General features: G+C 48.0%; 1 protein-coding gene and 1 long non-coding RNA gene across 2 annotated transcripts; one reads left to right on the top strand and one right to left on the bottom strand.

Annotated features, from left to right (window-relative positions):
- Positions 1-772: 772 nt before the first annotated feature.
- On the bottom strand, positions 773-18,077 carry chrna11 (cholinergic receptor, nicotinic, alpha 11). Its single transcript, XM_023959690.2, has 10 exons — positions 17,644-18,077; positions 16,302-16,441; positions 16,130-16,174; positions 15,948-16,057; positions 15,790-15,869; positions 12,604-12,771; positions 12,325-12,519; positions 9,938-10,024; positions 7,864-7,973; positions 773-5,146 (listed from the first exon to the last, which is right to left on the bottom strand). Exons 1-10 carry the CDS (start codon positions 17,693-17,695, stop codon positions 4,421-4,423), a joined length of 1,713 nt encoding a protein of 570 aa, XP_023815458.1. The 5' UTR covers positions 17,696-18,077; the 3' UTR covers positions 773-4,420.
- LOC144995439 (uncharacterized) lies at positions 7,856-20,908 on the top strand. Its single transcript, XR_013658974.1, has 3 exons — positions 7,856-7,995; positions 9,913-10,017; positions 20,772-20,908. It is a non-coding gene; the product is annotated as an uncharacterized LOC144995439 (long non-coding RNA).
- The last annotated feature ends 6 nt before the right edge of the window (positions 20,909-20,914 follow it).

The raw sequence follows: 20,914 nt of genomic DNA, 5'->3' as shown, positions 1-20,914 counted from the left end.
TCATTGGCTGCCGGTTTTTGTGGCGATGACACCATCTGAGCTGGCAAAGAGGTCAAAGGTCGGATGCGCTGCCAGACTTTAAGCCCAATGACCAATTTGCTGAAATCTGAGACCTGAGAGACTCTTCATGTCAGCTTCTTCTGATTCAATGAGAGTTTAAAAAACGACTCCAAGAGGAGGGAAAGTCTCGGCTCATATTCCCCACGGACACACAGCGCCTGCTGGCTCGCTGGCGTTTATTCCATCTGAGTGAACACAGTAAATCTCGGCGCTGCCAGATTGCTGGCGCTGCACATTTCCCCGCTGTCGAGTTAGCTCATCAGGCAGGGCGGTGTGGCTGAGCCGAGGGGGGAGCGTCTCCCCGCTGGAAAAACCCCTTTCTCATCCCAACGCACAGACTGATGGCCGCACGCAGACGCCCTCACGCCAGCCCGAAAACCCTCTTTCCTGTCGCTTCCTGACGCATACGCCCCTCCCCCATCGCCGCCGCCGTGCTGGGAAGCAGCGCCGTGACCTTTCGCTTGATGAGTTATACTCGTCTGAGGTCCCATCTCCTCCCCGCTGTTCCTCATAAATTCAAAGAATGACCACGAATGCCACTCTTTCCTCTATTAACCTTACCCCCCACCCCCTCCCTCCACTCTCACCCTCTTCCTGAACAAGTCATCCATTAAACACCCCCCCCCCCCCCCCCCCCAACGTCAGCAGTTTGGCTTCCGTCATTTTTTTTCTCCTCGTCTTTGGAGCCACAGCAGAAGAAGCAGAGCAGCGGTGGTAGAAAAAAAAAGGCCTTTATTTCCAGGGAGGGGGGGTGTACAGGCATTGGGGTGCCGTGTGCTCAAAGAAGAACAGCCTTCTGGTCAGAACCTGCTTGTTGAAAACAGATGAGAGTCGACATCATGACGGTTAGCAAACAACATCCTTCAGCATCCATCAGCATCCATCTGCATCCATCTGCATCCATCAGCATCCATCAGCATCCATCTGCATCCATCTGCATCCATCAGCATCCATCAGCCTCCATCAGCATCTCTCAGCATCCATCAGCATCCTTCAGCATCCATCTGCATCCATCAGCCTCCATCAGCATCCATCTGCATCTCTCAGCATCCATCAGCATCCCACAACATCCATCAGCATCCATCTGCATCTCTCAGCATCCATCAGCATCCTTCAGCATCCATCAGCATCCTTCAGCATCCATCAGCATCCATCAGCATCTCTCAGCATCCATCAGCATCCTTCAGCATCCATCAGCATCCTTCAGCATCCATCAGCATCCATCTGCATCCATCAGCATCCATCAGCCTCCATCTGCATCTCTCAGCATCCATCAGCATCCCACAACATCCATCAACATCCATCAGCATCCCTCAGCATCCATTAGCATCCATCAGCATCCCTCAGCATCCATCAGCATCTCTCAGCATCCATCAGCATCCATCAGCATCTCTCAGCATCCATCAGCATCCATCAGCATCCTTCAGCATCCATCAGCATCCATCAGCATCTCTCAGCATCCATCAGCATCCTTCAGCATCCATCAGCATCCTTCAGCATCCATCAGCATCCATCTGCATCCATCAGCATCCATCAGCATCTCTCAGCATCCATCAGCATCCTTCAGCATCCATCAGCATCCTTCAGCATCTCTCAGCATCCTTCAGCATCCATCAGCATCCATCAGCATCTCTCAGCATCCATCAGCATCCTTCAGCATCCATCAGCATCTTTCAGCATCCATCTGCATCCATCTGCATCCATCAGCATCCATCAGCATCCATCAGCATCTCTCAGCATCCATCAGCATCCTTCAGCATCCATCAGCATCCATTAGCATCCATCAGCCTCCATCTGCATCTCTCAGCATCCATCAGCATCCCACAACATCCATCAGCATCCCTCAGCATCCATCAACATCCATCAGCATCCCTCAGCATCCATTAGCATCCCTCAGCATCTCTCAGCATCCATCAACATCCATCAGCATCCCTCAGCATCCATCAACATCCATCAGCATCCCTCAGCATCCATCAACATCCATCAGCATCCCTCAGCTTCCATCAGCATCCATCAGCATCCTTCAGCATCCATCAGCATCCCTCAGCTTCCATCAGCATCCATCAGCATCCCTCGGCATCCATTAACATCCCTCAGCATCCATCAACATCCATCAGCATCCCTCAGCATCCATTAGCATCCCTCAGCATCCATCAACATCCATCAGCATCCCTCAGCATCCATTAGCATCCATCAACATCCATCAGCATCCCTCAGCATCCATTAGCATCCCTCAGCATCCATCAACATCCATCAGCATCCCTCAGCATCCCTCAGCATCCATCAACATCCATCAGCATCCCTCAGCTTCCATCAACATCCATCAGCATCCCTCAGCATCCATTAGCATCCCTCGGCATCCATTAACATCCCTCAGCATCCATTAGCATCCCTCGGCATCCATTAACATCCCTCAGCATCCATTAGCATCCCTCAGCATCCATCAACATCCATCAGCATCCCTCAGCATCCATTAGCATCCCTCAGCATCCATCAACATCCATCAGCATCCCTCAGCTTCCATCAACATCCATCAGCATCCCTCAGCATCCATTAGCATCCCTCGGCATCCATTAACATCCCTCAGCATCCATTAGCATCCCTCAGCATCCATTAACATCCATCAACATCCATCAGCATCCCTCAGCATCCATCAACATCCATCAGCATCCCTCAGCTTCCATCAACATCCATCAGCATCCCTCAGCATCCTTCAGCATCCACGTGTAAAAACAAATCATTTTTCTGTTCATTTGAACCAATCCCTCAAAAGATCAAACAGAACTGTTTATGGCAGCACAAAAATGACATAAAAAGTTTCTCTTGATCTGCTCAAGACTAATGAAGGGGTTACAACAAGACTCGACTCTAAAGCAGGGAGGTGGGAGTACAGTGGTGTGGGGAAGTACATGTAGGAATGAACGTCTGCAGTTTACTGCGATCATAATAGAAATAATAATTGATCATTCTTCCAGAAATTTGTGCAGCACTGGTTCCCTTCCACAAATTAAAGAACAAAATATCTCAAGTTTATGGAAAAAGAATCAAATGTGTATTGAACGGTGCCGTTTCCCTCCGGCCCTGTGTGGTCACCTAAATAGACGATGTTTGGTGTTTTTTCTGTTCCTGTTACATTCCCAGCAGAGGAAATGCGTCGGTTGTTGTCCACTCACACTTTTCCTGGAAGCTAAATTATCAGCTTTGGAGAAAAAAGGCGTTTTGGACTTTTTTTTTGGTGTTAACTCCAAGCAGCCTTCCTTATAAAACAACAACAACACAAGCCTGTGTCTGTCTGTGGTTTAAGCCAAGCTGACTCAATGCACATGTCCATCTGTCAGGAGGGAGATGAGTCCTTCTCACCCTCCGGCGTCATCTATTGGTGTTTGGTTCCTTTCATAAACGTACAGGTGAGTCAGGTCACCTGTGAAGCTGCAGGCCGCTCATAGGAGCCGGTGGAACGTTACCGGCCCCTCCTCACGTTCCTCTGGTTTTTTTATTGGCTTCCTCTCTGAAACGTCTGACCCCCCCGCCTGAGCGATTAAACCGTTAATGTGAAATCCAGAGAGTTTCCTCGGTTAGTTATGACCTGCCAGGTGCAGTTAAGCTCCGGCTCGGTGAGTTTTCATTGGTCTCCGATGTGGCTGCAGTGCTGATGATCGGATAATTCAGCTTCCCCGTTCAGGAGGAGACGGAGGAGCTTTGATCTCCTCTGATTGCCAATCTCCTCCTAAAGATAAGGCGTTCCGACCTAAAGGGGCGAGAACTCCTCCTTAGAAAGCTTCTTACTCTCAGAGATAATCCCAGGTCTTCAGACTTTGGACCAGCAGGACGGATGTGGAGGGTTTTCCTGCTCCTTGCTGCTCTGAGGTTCTCCATTTCTCAGCTGTTCCATGCAGCACCGCGGTGAACGAGGAGTTGACTCTTCCTCGCTCCTCTTTGCCTCGCATCAAACTAAACGATGCAGTGTTTTCTCCCCGAGTGGGAGTGGGAGGCTGTCTCCACTGCTGTGAGATGAGGGGCGGGCACGTCTTCTTCATCTGTCAAGCTGCCGTCGCTCTCTGCTTGGAATGCCGTCTGATCCCGGATTCATCTCTCGCTGTAATTCTGGGGGGAGTCTTTGAAATAGCCACATAGAAACCAATTACCCCCCTTGTCTGCATTTGATGAAGCACCCTGTTTGCCCTGATTTAAATCGGTTTCTTCGCCCCGCCTCATCTGTCCCCCCCCTTTATTTCAGCTACAAACAGAATGTGTGGCGAAGGAACTCATAATTTTTTCACAGATCCTGGAATTCTCCGAGCCCAAAGTCTGCTGGAAGTGGTGTTCCCATCATGCTCCTCCTCTGCTGCTCGCTGTGCTTTCAAACGAAGTCCTTGGAGACCGCCTCCACGAAGTTAGGAGCAGACATGAGGATGGAGATGGTGCAGATGATGTTGAAGACGCTGAACGCCACCAGGCACAGCCGGTCGATCACGGCGCCCGCAAACTTCCACTGGTTCGCCACGCTCTCCGCCTCGTCCTGCTCTCGGAAGCGGTCCGCCATGTACCGGACCTCCTCCAGGATGGCCTGCAGCTGGGGGTCCCCGATGCCGGCTGTGGAGCAGCCTCCCACTCCGCCCCCGAACCCCCCGCCGCTGGACACCGTGCTGGGACAGGCCACGGTGTCCATGTTGGAAGCGGGAGGCGGCGGGGAGCTGCAGAACTGTGACGGCAGGTGCGGAGGGGGGCTCCCTGCCACGCGCGGGGGCCCCGCGGACACGTTCCTCTGGACCGGCTCCGACAGCACGGACGAGTCCTCGATGCTCTGGAAGCCCATGTAGAGGAGGTTCCCGTTGTTGTTGGTGGTGGACTGGGTGTGCAGGTGGGGGTGCCCCACGTGGAGGGGCCCCGTCTGCAGGGGGGCCAGGCTCTGCGGGTGCAGGGGGTGGAGGGTGTGGTCCGGGGGGTTGGGGATGCTCCCGCTCTGAGAGCCCGAAGAGCAGCGCCGCAGGTGGGGGGCGCAGGGCGGCCTCTCCGGGTCGTCGCTTTCGCCCGGCCGCTTCATCCGCAGGAACCACGCCACCCATTGGAGCAGGACCAGCTGCACCTGAGGGGGGAGGGGGGGACACAGACAATGAGAAATGCGGTCGGGGGGCAAAAGATACTGTGACAAATATGATCTTCAGGCACGTCTTTATGTTTTCCACAGATGGACGGAAAAACTGAGAAAACGCAGAAGGTATTGAATCCAAAAGTCACATTAGAGCAAATAATAAATGTGTTTTCATTTTGCGTCACAAGGCGACACAGGAGACCCAAAAGAACCAACGGCTGCTGGAAGAAGAGAACGGCTAGAAACGGCACCGAAAATGAGGAAAAGTCAGATTTCAACTCTTAGAAACACGTGTGTGACCACACAAAAACTGTGTCCTGCATTGAGAGCACGGTGGAGGTCTGGTGCTCATGTGGGGGTGGGGGGTTCTCAGGTTTGGACAGATCTACCTTTAGATAAGGGACACTTGAAACCATCCAAAAACGGGTTTAAACCAGAGACCAAGAACCAAGCGAGAGTGACGTCATCCATGGAAAATGGTTCACTTCTGGCTCCAAGCAGATGAAGTCAGTTCAGTCGCCATTTTTTTACTCATACAGGATGCTGCCATCTTGGAGCCAGAAGGTGTAAAGGCCTGTTCACACCGGGACGAATTTCGCCGGCGATTTTCGCCGACGTTTAACGCCTCGTGACTAAACAAAGGGCACCAATGAGAGTGTGCACACCGACGCGAAAAAACGCCAAGCGACAAAGCGTCAAAAAAAAAAAAACGCCTCGGGTTCGTTTTTTTTTTTCGACGCGTCGCGTCGAAATCTATTCGACCAATGAGAATGGCGCTTTTGCACACGTGTCTGGAGCTTCTGAAGTTACAGTAAAACACAACTTGGGGGCGCTCAAACACAAAACTGCCTTGCTGAGCACACATACCAGCGAAGAAGATAGACGCCAAGTAGCGTCAACACTGCCGCAAAGAAATAATGACGGACATTCTTAAATATCCCCTTACCAAGTACCAGTTGGAGCTACTGATGCTTGAAATATTCATGTTTTCTTTGTATTATTCTGACAAGCGCGTAAATACTTGCTCTCTTCTTCTGAGTGAAAAGCGACTTTAAGAAGGGTAAAGTTGCGCAGCGCCACCTTGTGTACAGGAGTATTTCTGTTTACATTAAGCGCCATCTAATGTCAGGGAATGAAATTGCATGTTCGCTCGGCTCACCGTCAGCGAAAATCGCCTGGGTGTGAACACAAAAAACGTGGCGAAAAACGCTGGCGAATAACGCCTGGCGAATATTCGTCCCGGTGTGTACGGGCCTTTAGTAAGCAGTGATTGGTCTGTCAAACCTTTCCAACATTGGACGAGAGGGCCAGCCGGCTCCACCTTCTTTTATTGAGGGATCTAATTGGACAGTTTATAAATTGAGTGACAAATATTAAAAATAAAAAAGGTATCAGAGTGAGACGGGTTCTTCTGACCAATAGAACGACTGACTAACAGCTGTTTATTTCTCCATAGACGTCTTTGAGAACTTGGCTTCTTGGAGCCTCTTCCTGTTCGGAACGCCGGTGGGGAGGAGTCACTCATTCCAGTTCTCAGATATAGTCAGTGGTTTATCGTGAAAGTTTTCTTTTGTCCTTTTTTGACCCAACACCAACGTGACAGACGATAAGGATGGTCTGAAAACACTGCTGCTTTTGTTTTTTCACAGCCTAAGAGGGTTGCCATCCCATCATCCTCTTCACACCACCATCAGACTGATGATGACTCCGCCCCCAAAGGCGCTGTGTTACAGCGCCTTTGGGGGCGAGGTGCTCTTTGGCCTCACGAGGGTTTTCTGCACAGAGGAGAACCAGATTAACTGACGATGGAGATGCAATGAGCTTCCAGTCGTGTAAATTACTGGAGAGATTAGCAGCAGATTAGATTCAGTCTGATAACGATTCTCCTGACTTCCTGTCCTCATCCATGATGAACTCTAAACACCCCCCCACCCCCACCCCCGCCTAATGAGAGCTGATGTTTAAATGACGGCTCAATTAGTCTCTGCAGAGTCTGTTTACGAGCCGGGCCACTGCTGCCGTTCTCGTGCAGGTTGCAATTATGAACGGTGCTGGTTCAACGCCCTCATCTGAACCTCATCAATTAGCCCAGGAACTGGCCAGCAGGCATCCTGCAGGCTGACAGAGCGTCCTTACTGGAGGTCAGCACGCTTACAGCTCATTACCAGCCTTTGCGTGGTCACTGCTTCCCAGAAAATACTACAATCTTAGTTCAGCATCTTCAGAGGTTGGTGGAAACTTTCCGGTGGGTTTTGTGTGTAAACATAAGGCAGTAAAAATGGAGGGAAACTGAGTAAAAGTGTCTCCACCCACTCAACCTGAGCTTTGAAACACACTTATGAACACGTCTGTGGCGTTTGAAGAACACGCCGAACAGACGAGCAGCAGAGGATGAGTCACATGTGCTGATGTTGATGCTGAAACTAATGCTGATACTAAAAATAATGCTGAAACTGATGCTGATGCTAAAATGATGCTGAAACTGATGTTGATGCTAAGGTTGATACTAATGTTAATGCTGATGCTGAAACTGACGCTAGTGTTGATGCTGATGTTAAAAACTATGCAGACGCTAATGTTGATGCTGGTACTAATGCAGATGCAGAATAACAAGGCCTGCTTATTGTAACTGAAACAGGAAGGCGGGGCTCTACTCTGACAGGCGGCGGCATAGCTTTTTAGGTCAGGTGGAACCGACGGCGCAGCCTCACCCATTTGGGCATGTTCCCTCCATTTGGGTCGTGGTGATGATACTGCAGGACCACCGTGGTGGCGATGACCGACATCCCCACGATGATCATGATGCTGGCAAAGTACTGACCTGAGGAGGAGTTCAGAGCACAGTGAGTCCACAGAAGCAGCTGGTGGAGGGAAGACACTCCTGTATTCTAGATTTATTTTCCTTGTTTACTTAGGCTGAGCATATTTTTCATGACAAACTGCAAACATTTCGTTCTGCTGCTTTATGTCCAATAAAATATTGGCAGCATCATCAAACAGATTAAGATGAGGGTAGCTGGACTTAAAAAAAAAAACCTGCTGAAAGCAGCACTCTAATAAATACAAATCCTTAGATTCCAGCTTTTTAATGATCAGCGTTTGTGTTTCATGCTAAAATATATCTCTGTGCGTCGCGTCCCAGCTCAGCTCTTCGCTCACTAAAAATACTTTCCCAGCTTTTCTCGTCATAAATCGAGCCTAATAAATGTTTGCGGCTCTGCAGCTTTGTTGCATGTTGGGGTTTTTACAGAACCGCATGAGAATGTCCAGATTTGAAGGATTTAGGAGGAATTCACAGGGAGCTGCATGGACGGCGGTGTAATCCAACTTTACATATTTGTGGCTCTTGCTGATGAATTATTCTATTTTAATATTCTCTATCAGAACAATCAGTGGACCAGAAGCTGCATTCGATCTTTCTTTTTTGCTCTGGAACAGAGAAATTGTGCAGCTCAGAAGGAAATGCAACAGCCTGTAAATCCTCTAAAGCCTGTTTTCAATTAGAATAATGAGAAACCAGCATATTAAATGTCCAAAGTGTTGTCATTTTGAAAAATGTCTGAGTGGGACTTCAGTGGATCTTTTCTGTGTTCGGTTCTTCTGATGGGAGCCAGAGCTGGGGAGGTCCGTTCAGTAAAAACTGTACTCTACTGTACTTTTACTTGAGTAGCTACAATACTTGGAATTCTTTAGTATTCTTGTTTTTTTTAGCCTCCAACAAACTTCCTGTTTTCGTTAAAGCAGCAGAGATTAATGACGTGTTTAAACGTTTGTTTAAAAGCTGAGCAACCGAGTAAAGAAAGAACTTAGATGTTTTTAAAACCCCTTTGATTAAAGAAAAAAAGCTCATGTTTTTATAGATTGTATCAACTATAATTTGTTGTTTTTCTTTAATTTTTACTCACAACAATATTAGTAAGAGAAGTAAAAATATATAGACTGTCTCAATTTTCATCCACACATTTTGAACATGCTTTAGCAGGATCATAAAAAAATAATAATCAACAATTTTTACATTATTTAAATACAGCAGGTAGCCATTAAATAAATGAATAACAATAGACGAGTTTTTCTCACCATAAAGTTTAGAAAATTAGGAAAACCTTTCCCGCCAAAAGGGTTTTTTTGCAGCCATTTTGAAATGAGCAGCTTCTACTGCCCCTAGTGGACAGATGAGGAACTACAGGGCATAAAACATGTACCAAGTTCCAAAAAATGTTGTTTTATTTTACCAAGATCAAGAACCCAGACCCGTTTTTCCTTCAAATTAAAATGATGTGTACTAAACCACAGTCCAAGTGGACACATTTCCGGACATGTTCTGTTCCACTGGTGCCGCCGGGTCCTGGCTTGACCCTGGAGAACCCTACAACAGTTTCCTTTCAGGGCTTTTAGAGTTAATAAAATAAATCTGGTTTTTGTTTGTTCATTTTAGGAAGCAGCGATTAAAAGCAGCCCAAAAAATAAAAATGTGAATGTAAAAAAATAGAAAGAAAATTACACAAAACAATTAACCAACAACAAAAACGCATGGATCAAATATAATTACCAAAGTTTGTATAGGATTAATCAAATAAATCAAAAACATAAATATTGGATAGTTTTAAATGATTTCTTTCCCATCAAGTTAGAAAATTCTGCATCCCAAACGTCTATCTATCTAGTCATTAAGGGACGTCTTTGTCATTCTAATTTTATTTCATAATCTGAAAACTTTTGCCAAATCAAAAATAATTGTTTAGATCAAATCAATTCTCCAGCGGCTGCAGCTCCTTTGGGACGTACCTATGAGGGGGACGGAGTCTGACGTGGCGGGCATGATCTCTGCGACGAGCAGCATGAACACGGTCAGCGACAGCAGCACGGTGATGCCTGCAGGCAGACACACACACACACACACACACACACAGCTCTGAATGCCTCACACACCTTTGCTGGAGCACTCAGTCTGCAGCCGGGGGGGCCGCACCGTCGGTGTGTTTGTTATTCTGACAAATGCTCACACTCCCAATGAGCTCTGCTTCGATTTATGCAAACGAGGAGGCTGGCGGACGCTCTGCACCTGCACAGCCGCGGCCCGCCGCCTCCTGCTGAGGAGCCGCCTCCACTCATCCTGTCAGGGGGGGATTTAGAGCCTGCTTTGCCGGCAGAACGCTCCTTCCTCAGATCATCCAATTAAACCCCCGAGAGCTAAGAAATAAAATATGAACCCCCCAGGACCTTAGATGAATTAAAGCAGCTCCTCCCGTGTCCCTCCTCCAGCCCTGAGGACCCCACCGCTTTGTCCCCGCCTGTACTTCATCAGCTAGTATTAAAAAGTGTTTCCTGGAAGGCAGCATGCACCCCCCCCCCCCACCACCACCACCACCACCTTTGATCAGTTCAATATTCTTAATTACATCGATGCTTTAATTGGTCGTGTGTGTGTTTTTCTTGTTTCATCTTTGGAAAAATGCTGCATAATCCATCCTGCATTGAGTCTCAGGAAATGCTTAGATAATGCTGTGGTAGCTGACCAAGCAGACCCCCCCACCCCCCAAAACAGACACAGAAATGTATTGATGTTTGAAGATGACACGTTCATTACTTTAACTATCTATTTAAAAAAAAGAAAAGAGAAATTAAATGGAAGATGTCAGGACAATAACTCATTACTTTAGTTTCTTCATTGCTTCAGACGAGTAAAGGTGGTAAACTGCTGCTGCCCCCCCTCCCCCCCCACAGCAGTCTGTCGCTCCTAACAGCCCCCCCCCCCCCCCCCCTCCTCATCTTGAAAGTCCAAATCCTTTTTTTAAAGAGCAGATGGAAGCCTTCTGTGTCTGTCTGATGGAAAAGTTCAGTCGTGTTCAATAAAGTTGCAAACATTTGAATGTCTTGAGACGTTTCCCGGTGGCGTTTGAAGCCTGCCCGGCGTTATTGCATGTTTTCCTCTCTTGTCAGCTGCTTCTTGTTTTTTTGGGCCAGTGACTGAAGGCGCGACGTGCATAAATATTTCACCACCTTTTTTTATATTCATGGACTAACAGTCAGCAGAAAACGCTCATACAAATATCTTCTGGTTCCTCCTTTTGCACTGCGGTTATCTAAACTGTGGTCTGATCTGTTTCCGACCAAAAAACAAAGATTTTTCTGAATCATGACTAAACCCATGCTCACATGAACCCTCTAAACTCTTGTTCACATGAACCTAGGTAACGGAACTATGTTTCCATAGCAACGGCTCTCATGCAGATGAAACACAGCGTTTTAAATCGCTTCCTTCATGGTTAAGAGCAAACCTCTGGCAATGGTTTCCTGTGAAAACTTGAACGTATTCTGCTGCCCGCACTGTTACCCCAACTGTAAAGCACGGAGGGGAGAATACAGTGATATGGAGATGCCGTGTTGTCTTCTATTCTATTTTGAGCACAAGTTCTGGGCTTTGACACACAGACATACGAAAAAAACACAAGTTTCCACCTGGAAAATAAAAATGTTGAAGCTTCATATTGGAATGAAATAAAAAAGTAATCCTAAATATTCATACAGTCCTGCTCTGATCATCTTCTAATCAGTTTGCAAAGTGTTCCCAGAGGTCTTTTAATTATGATGATGCTGTTTTTAGTCTACATTTTTAAAAAACGGCATTTTCTAGGACCTAGTTTCTGCAGAGCACTATTAGAAATTCACCTCTGAGTTGTGGGCGGGACTGTTGGCGCGGAGTAAGCCCGTCCCCACTTCCCACCATCCATCTATGTACAATCTCTCCCGCTAGCTTACAGCCCCTCACAGCCCCAAGCTAACATTAGCGGTGCAACAAACATTCCAGCTCAGCGCCCAGCGTGTTTCCTGTCACAAATACGACCAGGACTTGTGGCTCAGCTTGTTTCTGAATGCAGTAGTTTAATGTGAAGCCGGTTGAAGCGATAAGATTTTAAAAAAAATACGCAGCAGCTGCTGTTTCTTCAGAGCTCGAAGCTGAATCCCTTTCTGTTCTGGGAATCCTGATAGCATCGCCAGAAAACCTTTGATAACGATTTTGGAGCGGTCAGTAAAAACAGCCGCTTGTTTTTGTGCAGGTTTGCCTGGCCGTGTCAGACATATCCCGTTTTTTCCCTTCAAATCTCATTTTACCAAGGCTCTGCCGGCCGGCTCCCTGCCTGGACGTGTCTGTCAGTGTCGATTCTTCTCACCCAGCGAGATCTTCTCTCCGGAGTCGGCCGGCAGCACAAACACCAGCAAGGTCATGGAGGACAGCAGCACGCACGGGATGAGGAGGTTCAGGGCGTAGTACAGCGTCCGCCTCCGTATGGTGATGACGAAGGTCACGTCGGTGTACGGCTCCTTGCAACAGTCGTAGAAGATTTCATTCCTGCTGCCGGGAACTCCTGCGAGGGAAGCAGGCGGGAAAGTGATTCACCTGCCGCAGGAACGAGCGGGAAAAGGTTGCAAAGGGTTTTCCTCCTGCGCACCGATCAGATCCCACTCCCCGTTGGGCATGTAGGACGAGATGTCGGCTTCGATCATCTGGAGGTCCAGCAGCCACCCGTCGTAGGTCCAAGAGCCAAACTTCAGGTTGCATTTCTGGATGTCAAAAGGAAACCAGCGCACATCCACGTTGCACGTGCTCATAAAGATTCCTGAGAAGAACAGCGACAGACAGAGGACAGACGCTTTTCAGGGTTGATGCAAGAGAAACAAAGATCTGCTTCACAAACACGTCTGTCCGTCACCGCAAGATGGAGATTTCAGACAGAAGTGATGGGAAAAGAGATCTCACCACCGCTTTCTGTTGTTTTGGAATTCAAATAGCTCAGAGTCGATATGAAGCAGCCACCATTTAAAGGCAGGTCTGTGAGCTGGCAGCAGTGATGTCGACGTGTCTGCGCATGCAGTCGGCGTGTCTGCGCATGCAGTCGGCGTGTCTGCGCATGCAGCAGACGGCTCGGCAACAACAGAACGGGTAGGACACTGCACAACAAAAGCGCCTGTTCTCCAGGAGAATCCTCACACATCCTCCATGCACCAAGCCTAATGCAGAAAGATTATTCATCCCATTGAACCTCGGCGCTCAAGTTCCCAGAATGCAATCTGAACAAGACAGACTCAAGGCTCTTTGCAGGAAATGTCAGTGAATCCTCACCGCAGCTGAAACATCACCTGACCTTCCAAACGCAGCGTCACAGTCACCACGTGCATTCATGATCCATGCGTGATAGACCTCACTCATGCGTGATTCTTGCGTTCGTCGGTGTGCACAGATGTCCGTTGAGGGTTTAGGGCGACGTGAATTCGGTTTTGAGCCGTTTGAAACTCGCTCGGTCAAGAATCACACATTTTATGCGTATTTTACGTCGTTTATGCGCAATTATTGTGCATGATTTTTGTGATATGCAGATGCAAATTTGTGCCACGTTTGTCAAACAGACTTTTCACGCATGAACCACCGATGTATCCCATTATATCGCGTATACGGCGCACAGATCACGTTCCAATGACAGGACTGGTTTTGGGCCAGATTTGGCTTTTCCGTTAGTTTACGTGTTCTTTGTCTATTCGTAATTCTTCTGTGGTTTATGGTTCATTCGTGATACATCTGTGAAAAATTCACATAAAGACAACAACTTTTTCTACATGGATACATGTATGACCAGTTTTCATCCGTGGAATATCCGCAAAATGTACAGTCGTGACCAAAGGTTTTGGGAATGACATAAATATTGGAAATTGGAAATACAATAGCAATCTGCATAAACTCCAGAATGTTCTGAACTGTGATCAGATGAATTGCATTCTCCTTCTTTGCCATGAAAATGAACTTAATCCAGAAAAAAGACATTTCATTGCTGTCATTAAAGGAGCTGCTGATCATTTCAGTCATCGTCTCCTTAACTCAGGTGAGAATGTAGACGAGCTCCAGGCTGGAGATCATTCTGTCAGGCTGATGGGGTTACAATGGCAGACCAGATGCTTGAAATCATTGTTCTTCCATTGGTAACCATGGTGACCTGCAAAGAAACGCGTGCAGCCATCATCGCGTTGCATAAAGATGGCGATGATGTTGTGGCAACGAAGATTGCACCTAAATCAACAATTTACAGGATCATCAAGAACTTCAAGGAAAGACGTTCAATTCCTGTTTAGATGCTTCTGGGCGTCCAAGAAAGTCCAGCAAACGCCAGGATGGTCTAAAGAGGATTCTGGATGGGAGGTCCACCAGAGCAGAGCTGCTCAGGAACGGCAGCTGTGACGCATCTGCATCTGTGAGGCTATTGGAAGATGGCCTGGGGGCAAGAAGGGCAGCAAAGAAGCCACTTCTCTCCAAAAAAACATCAGGGACAGATGGATCTTCTGCAGAAAGTCTGGTGAATGGACCGCTGAGGACCGGGGCAAAGTCATCTCCCATGATGCCTCCTGATTGTTTGGGGCATCTGGAAAAAGGCTTGTCTGGAGAAGAGAAGGTGAGCGCCTCCATCAGTCCTGTGTCTCGCCAACAGTAAAGCATCCTGAGACCATTTATGGGTGGGGCTGCTTCTCATCCAAGGGAGGGGGCTCACTCACAATTCAGCCCAAAAACACACAAAACACCATCCAACAGCAACTCCCTCCAACAATCCAACAGTTTGGAGACCAACAATTCATCTTCCATAACCATAAAGCACCGGACCTTAAGGCTGAAGTGAGAACTAAGAGGCTCGGGGACCAAAACGTTGACATTTTGGGTCCATGGCCTGGAAACTCCCCAGATCTGAATCCCATTGAGAACTTGTGGTCAATCCTCAAGAGGCGGTAGGACGAACAAAAACCCACTAATTCTGACAAACTCCAAGAAGTGATTCTGAAAGAACAGGTTGCTGTCAGTCAGAAGTTGATTGACAGCACGCCCAGTGGGATTGCAGGGGTCCTGGAAACGGAGGGCCGACACTGCAAACACTGACTCTTTGCATAAACGTCATGGAATTGTTGGTAAAAGCTTTTAAACGTATAAACGTTTGCTTGGAATCATACTTCAGTTCATGACAGAAGCAACTGAATCAAAGATCTAAGAGCACTTTAGCAGCAAACTTTGTGTCATTCTCTAAACCTTTGGCCATGACTGTACGTAGTGGCTGTGTGACGCGGCCTTTAAACCCCGACCATCCAGACTGGAGCGGCTACACAAACACCTGAAGCTCCGGCGCTCCCCGTCTGACCTGCTGACCTTTATTTACTCTGAATGAGCTGCTCTGCAGGATCTGTCTGTTCATGCATTCACGCCAGCGCCTCCTCCTCTCCTGTCTTTCAGCTCCTCCTCCGTCTATTTACATTCAACAGCAGCCTATTAACCAGGCTGTCCGGTGAATGAATGGATGCGTCCGTGAGGTTTCAGTCTCACAGTCACTGCAGGGGGTTATTTCAGGGATTCGCTCCCTTGAATCTTGGGGAAGAACAGAGCAGAGACTCCGATCAGACCCAGGAGAAACGCTTTTCATGAGCTTCCAGCGATTCTGCACGAAGCTGGAGACGGAGCGGCGGCCTGTGACTGCTGTCACTGCAGGAATCTGTCTGCTCTGATCAAATATGAAGCTGATGAGGCCGAGAGACGCTGCTGCCCCTCGGGGCAAATGAGGAGGTGACGGAAAGGTTTAAACGATGCTCAGTGAAAGCAGAAGGCTCACCTGGGGGCAGATACTTGGCGTAGCCGCTGGAGTTCACCAGGACGTTGGTCTTAAAGGTGGAGTCAAAGTCGTCATCTGCACTGAGGAGGCGCAGAGGAAGGAAGGAGTGATGCTTCCTGCCGGGGCGAGCAGGAGAAGCGCGTTTGGGTCTGCATTACCTGTTGTAGAGGAGGATGTCCGGGGTCCAGACCTGGTCTGAGGTGAAGCGCAGGTTCTTCACTCCAGGATATTCACTCTGGTTCCACTGGAGGTAATGATCGTACCACGTCTGCAAACACACCGCTTTCAACTCACTTTTGACCAAAACGGCAAGAAAGCAAAACGTCTGAAGGCTCCTCACCATCTGTAACCACATGTTAGACGTTAACACCTGGTTCTTCTCATCCTGAAACCCAAGTCAGATCATCAATCAGCAGAAATCCTCGAAACCAGCCAGTTAAGCGTCATTCTAGGAGTTTAATCCAGTGGGGACATTCATGGAGACCCATCCTGCCCCGCCGGCGTTCACCTACCACGTCCATGATCTGAATCAAACTCAGCGTGAAGTGGACAGTCAGAGTGTGGGAGTCGTTGGCCACCGGCCGCTCCATGCGGTTGTAGTCCTTCAGGAGGCTCTTCAGCAGGCTTCTCTGGTGGGGACCCTGCAGCGACACTGAAGACGGAGAAAACGTCAACCCGCAAAACAAATGTCTGGGTTTGGTGATCAAATGCATACAGTTAATCACGTGTAACCCTTGTTCTATCCTAGACACGTTAACATTGGGAGTGGGGTCATCTAGACCCACTAGACAGAGTTCTGAACCTTTTTTCTTCAATGATTTGTGATCTTCACTGGTGTCCATGGATTACATGAAATCTTTCCACCTTTATCCACCTTTGTCATGGTAGGGAGAACACGTCAATGGAAGGGGGGGTCATCTAAGATAGCACAAGGGTTAAACCTCCTTATCTCGTTTTTTTTTAAGGATTCTTTTTTCCAAAGGAAGCAAAAGTCCGACTCCTTATGTAGACGGAAATATCACGCCTGCAGGGAAATCAATAAACATGAGAAGGAAATCCAAGAGAGCTTGAAGAACATTGAGTAATCAGATGGAAACAGTGGGAAAGCGTGTCGGAGCATCAGTGGCTCCGATCATTTATAATCAAGGAGGTTTGGAGAATCTCCAGAGGTAAAAATGTCAAACAGGTTTTCCGGATCCAGAGGTTTCCAGCTCGGTTGTTAGAAATGAGAATGAAAGTGTCTTTATTTAGGGTTTGACACTATGAAGCCTCACACACACAGAGGAAAGCTCCGTGTTGGAGAGAAATTCGCTCTCGGCGGTTTCCTTCAAAGCAGGTCTCAACCAAGAAAAGCCCGAGTGAAGTCACTGCAGCAGCCGCCACCTTCTCGGCTTTCACGCGGCTCTGCTCTTGATCTACAACTTCCCCCAAACCCGGCCGGAACTCCGTTCCTGTGCTGGAAGGGAAAGTTGATCCGTGGAGCCCCAGCAGCCCGGCTGCAGCAACACGTCCACCACAGCAGCCGGACCCCAGAAGAGCTGAGACGAGCAGACCTGCTTTCGCTTCACATCCTCTGATGCAGCCAGAGAGTGACGGCTCCGTCTGTCACTTCCTCCTGCCTGTCGGGGATGCGGAGGCATCCGAGCCGCAGACATGTGTTCCCACACAGACGAGAAGAGCCCGAATAGCAAACAGGTGAGCCAGAATCGCACTTGGGAAGTCCTCTTCCTCACTTCGAGCGCGCGTCTGCCGAACGAGCCCAGCATCAGGACCGAATCCTGGTCCCGGGTTTCTGTCGGAGGAAAACTACCGTGGCCAGAAGACGGATGAGGACGGGGATGCAGGTGGGCTCACCGTGGATCAAAGCGGAGAATCCAGAGAGCAGCAGAGCCAGCGAGCGCCACATCCTGGTGATGAGCGGCCAGAGGACGAGAGGAGGAAACGCTCCAGAAGGCGAGGAAGAGGGACGGAGAGCAGACTCCGGCTGCTGCTAGGAATCCTCCGCTCTCCTTCCAGTCGGCATCTGAGAAAATGAGTGTGAGCTGGATGGGAGGAGGAGGAGGAGGAGGAGGCGTAGCCGGGAGCTTTCTCTCTGGGAGGTGGGCCTAAAATGGAGAGCATCAGAGACAAAAATCTCAATGGGGGGAGAGTTAAGATAAAAGAAGGAGGGATGCAGGAGGGAGAGCTTTTTATAGGTCCAGCTGACAAAAACACACAAAGCTGTTGTGTGTTTTCACTCAAACCGACACTGAAGCAAAACAAAAGTGAGAGGAAAGAAGATGGCAGCAGAAAGAGATGAAAGAAAGAGTCAAGAAGGATTTTTCCGTCTAAAAAAGTCTCCTTCCTGTTCTGTGTCGACTCCTCGTGCTCTTTACTGTCAAAGTTTCCTCTAAAAACCTCGTCTTCATCCAAATGTTGGCTTTGGGGTGTGTGTGCACATGTGTGTGTGTGTGTGTGTGTGCACATGTGTGTGTGCCCCCCCCACATGAAGCAGATGGATCCCAGCTCCTCACAGAAAGTGCTGGTCTGTGCAGGAGGACAACAGGAATGTGCGCACTTCAACTCTGCGTCTCATTTGTCCAGTGAAATGCTGATGTCAGGGCACGGGGGGGGGGGGGGGGGTAAAGAAAGGCTTGGACTGTATAATAGATTACCCCATTACTTCCTCTGTCCTTCGGAATTGCCCCCCTCTCAGGAAGCCCATCACAGGGGGGGGGGCTCTCATGCTCGGATGCGCACAGAGGAAGCGGAGTGGCCCCCCAGAGGAGGATGGATGAGGAGGAAGAGCTGCATCCAGCAGAATGCCTTAAATCACAGCGTCCGTCCAGCCGGCTCTCCTTTACTCTGGGGGGGGGGGGTTAGTTTTGCGCCGCCGTGCGGCCGTCACCACGGCGCTCAGCCAAAAGTGGAATCCATCAGAAGACGGGAGGGGGACATCTGCTGGTGTGCTTCCAGACTGCTCAGCTGAAGCAGGAGTGATGAGGAGCTGGCCTCGATTAGCCCACAGCAGCAGGCTGAGAGCCCCCCCACGGGGAGAAGGAGGAGGAGGACCATTAGAGAGGAGGAAGAGGAAGGAGCGCAGTGAATTAAAGCCACATTAGTGAGGAGGAACGTCACAGGAGAACAATGACGTCCATCCAGGCTAACGGCTTGTGTCTGAGCTGCTGTGCTGTGAGTCTGTGTGCAGCAGCAGCAGCAGCAGCAGCAGCAGCAGCAGCAGCAGCAGCAGCAGCAGCAGCAGCAGCAGCAGCAGCAGCAGCAGCAGCAGCAGCAGCAGCAGCAGCAGCAGCAGCAGCAGTAACAGCGGTTCTGAACTCCCATGATGACCTCCAGCTGCTGCTGCTGCATGTTTCTAATTACTCTGCTTTCTTACGCTGACACGCTCCTTCCTCTTCCTTCAGTTCTGTTCTATTCTACTTTATTCTATTCAGTTGTATTCTATTCTATTTTATTGTATTATATTCCATTCATTTCTGTTCTAGTCTACTTTATTCTATTTATAACTGCTCTTGTACAGTTCTATTTTATTCTATTATATATACATATGTATTATTATATATATTATAAACTCATCATGAAATATATGTCATTGTGAAAAACAGCAACATGAAATAAAAACAAAGCTACTTTGAAAGATATTGATTTGGAAATCGTAGTTCTGAAAAAAGACAGAATTATAATAATATAATATATTCAACATGATTAAAATAATTATTTTAAAATGCTGTTTTAAAATAATGAAGAGGTTTTTAAAGCAAAATGAAATATATTGAATAATAAAATGGCTAATTTAAAATCAGTCTGCATGTTTTTCACAATTTCAAGATCTTTTTATATATTTATGAGAAATTTATCGATTGATTGTGTATTTGCATGAGGTCATATGTATTTATATAATTAAATATTTATTTATTTAATTATGAACAGTATAAGACTCCATACTTTTTCTGTTTTGTTCTATTCTATTCTATGGTCTTTCATTCTATTTTGTTATTCTCTATTCTATTCTTTTCTCTTGTAGTCAATTTTCTGTCAATAGTCAATTATGTTGTTTTTTTTTTATTCCATTTAAGTCAATTTTTGTTCTATTCTATTCTGTGTTATTCTATACTGTTACATTCGAATAATTTCTATTCTAGTCAGTACTTATTTATTTATATATTTCTATTCTGCTATTTTCTATTCTATTCCATTTTGTTCTATTCTATTTTATTTTATTTCTGTTACAATCTATTTAGCTCCATTTTGTTCTGTTCTTTTCTTTGTTTTGTTCTATTCTATTCTATTGTATTTTTGTTCTGTTCCATTCTATTCTAGCACTGTCTGTCCTGACCTGTTCATCCTTTCGTTGCCCCTCCCATTTAACCCGACCACGGGGCGACCCGCCGTCCGCCTCAGACTGGGAGGCGGCTTCCCGGTTCCCAGCCGGTGTTTTCCTGCTGGAGAATCTGCAGCAGAGAGACTGAGAAAGTTCTGACGGGCCGTCATCTGCAGCCGTGCGGACGGGGATCATTCGGGGACATTTGTGGCCCCCGACCACCGGAAAGTGACTCCAGCGTCTCATCCAGCTAAAGCAAAGCCGTCCCTTACTCTGGGGTCAGAGGTCACAGGACCCAGCAGAACCGTTTGGTGCTGAGTTCTGGACGGCTGCGCCTCCACATGGACCGGACGCTGACGTCTGCAGGTGGCGAGCGGCGGCCCCCCCCCTCCGCCTGCTTCTATCCTTCAACACACTTCAGATCAAATCAGACCTTTTTCATCCGCACAGGCTCCGCCCACCCCGTGTTTCTTGAGTCTGTTTTCTATTATCTGCCAAACCATCTGTCACACAGATTTGGAAAGTCATGAAGCTGAAGGTCATCGTTTGGCCGGCGCTTCGACCCGCTGACATATTCCATAATCTCATAAATCCAGGATCTCTGTCACCTGATTAATCTTTGACGCATTAATCTGCTGAAGTCCAACTATTATTCTCTCTTTAGGAAATCAAAAACCTGCACAAAAAAACACACTAACAGAAGCAGAACCCTTTGGCCCCCGGCCCGGCCCGGCCCCCCTACAGAGACTCACCGATGGGCGGAGACCAGGACCTCCAATCCCCGCTGACACGTGACCCGGTCTCTGC

This window comes from Oryzias latipes, chromosome 11 (genome assembly GCF_053564925.1).
Source record: "Oryzias latipes strain Hd-rR chromosome 11, Olatipes_Hd-rR_3.1".
Taxonomy (NCBI): domain Eukaryota; kingdom Metazoa; phylum Chordata; class Actinopteri; order Beloniformes; family Adrianichthyidae; genus Oryzias; species Oryzias latipes.
The sequence above is the reverse complement of the archived record's forward strand: the minus strand, read 5'-3'. Positions and strand labels throughout refer to the sequence as shown.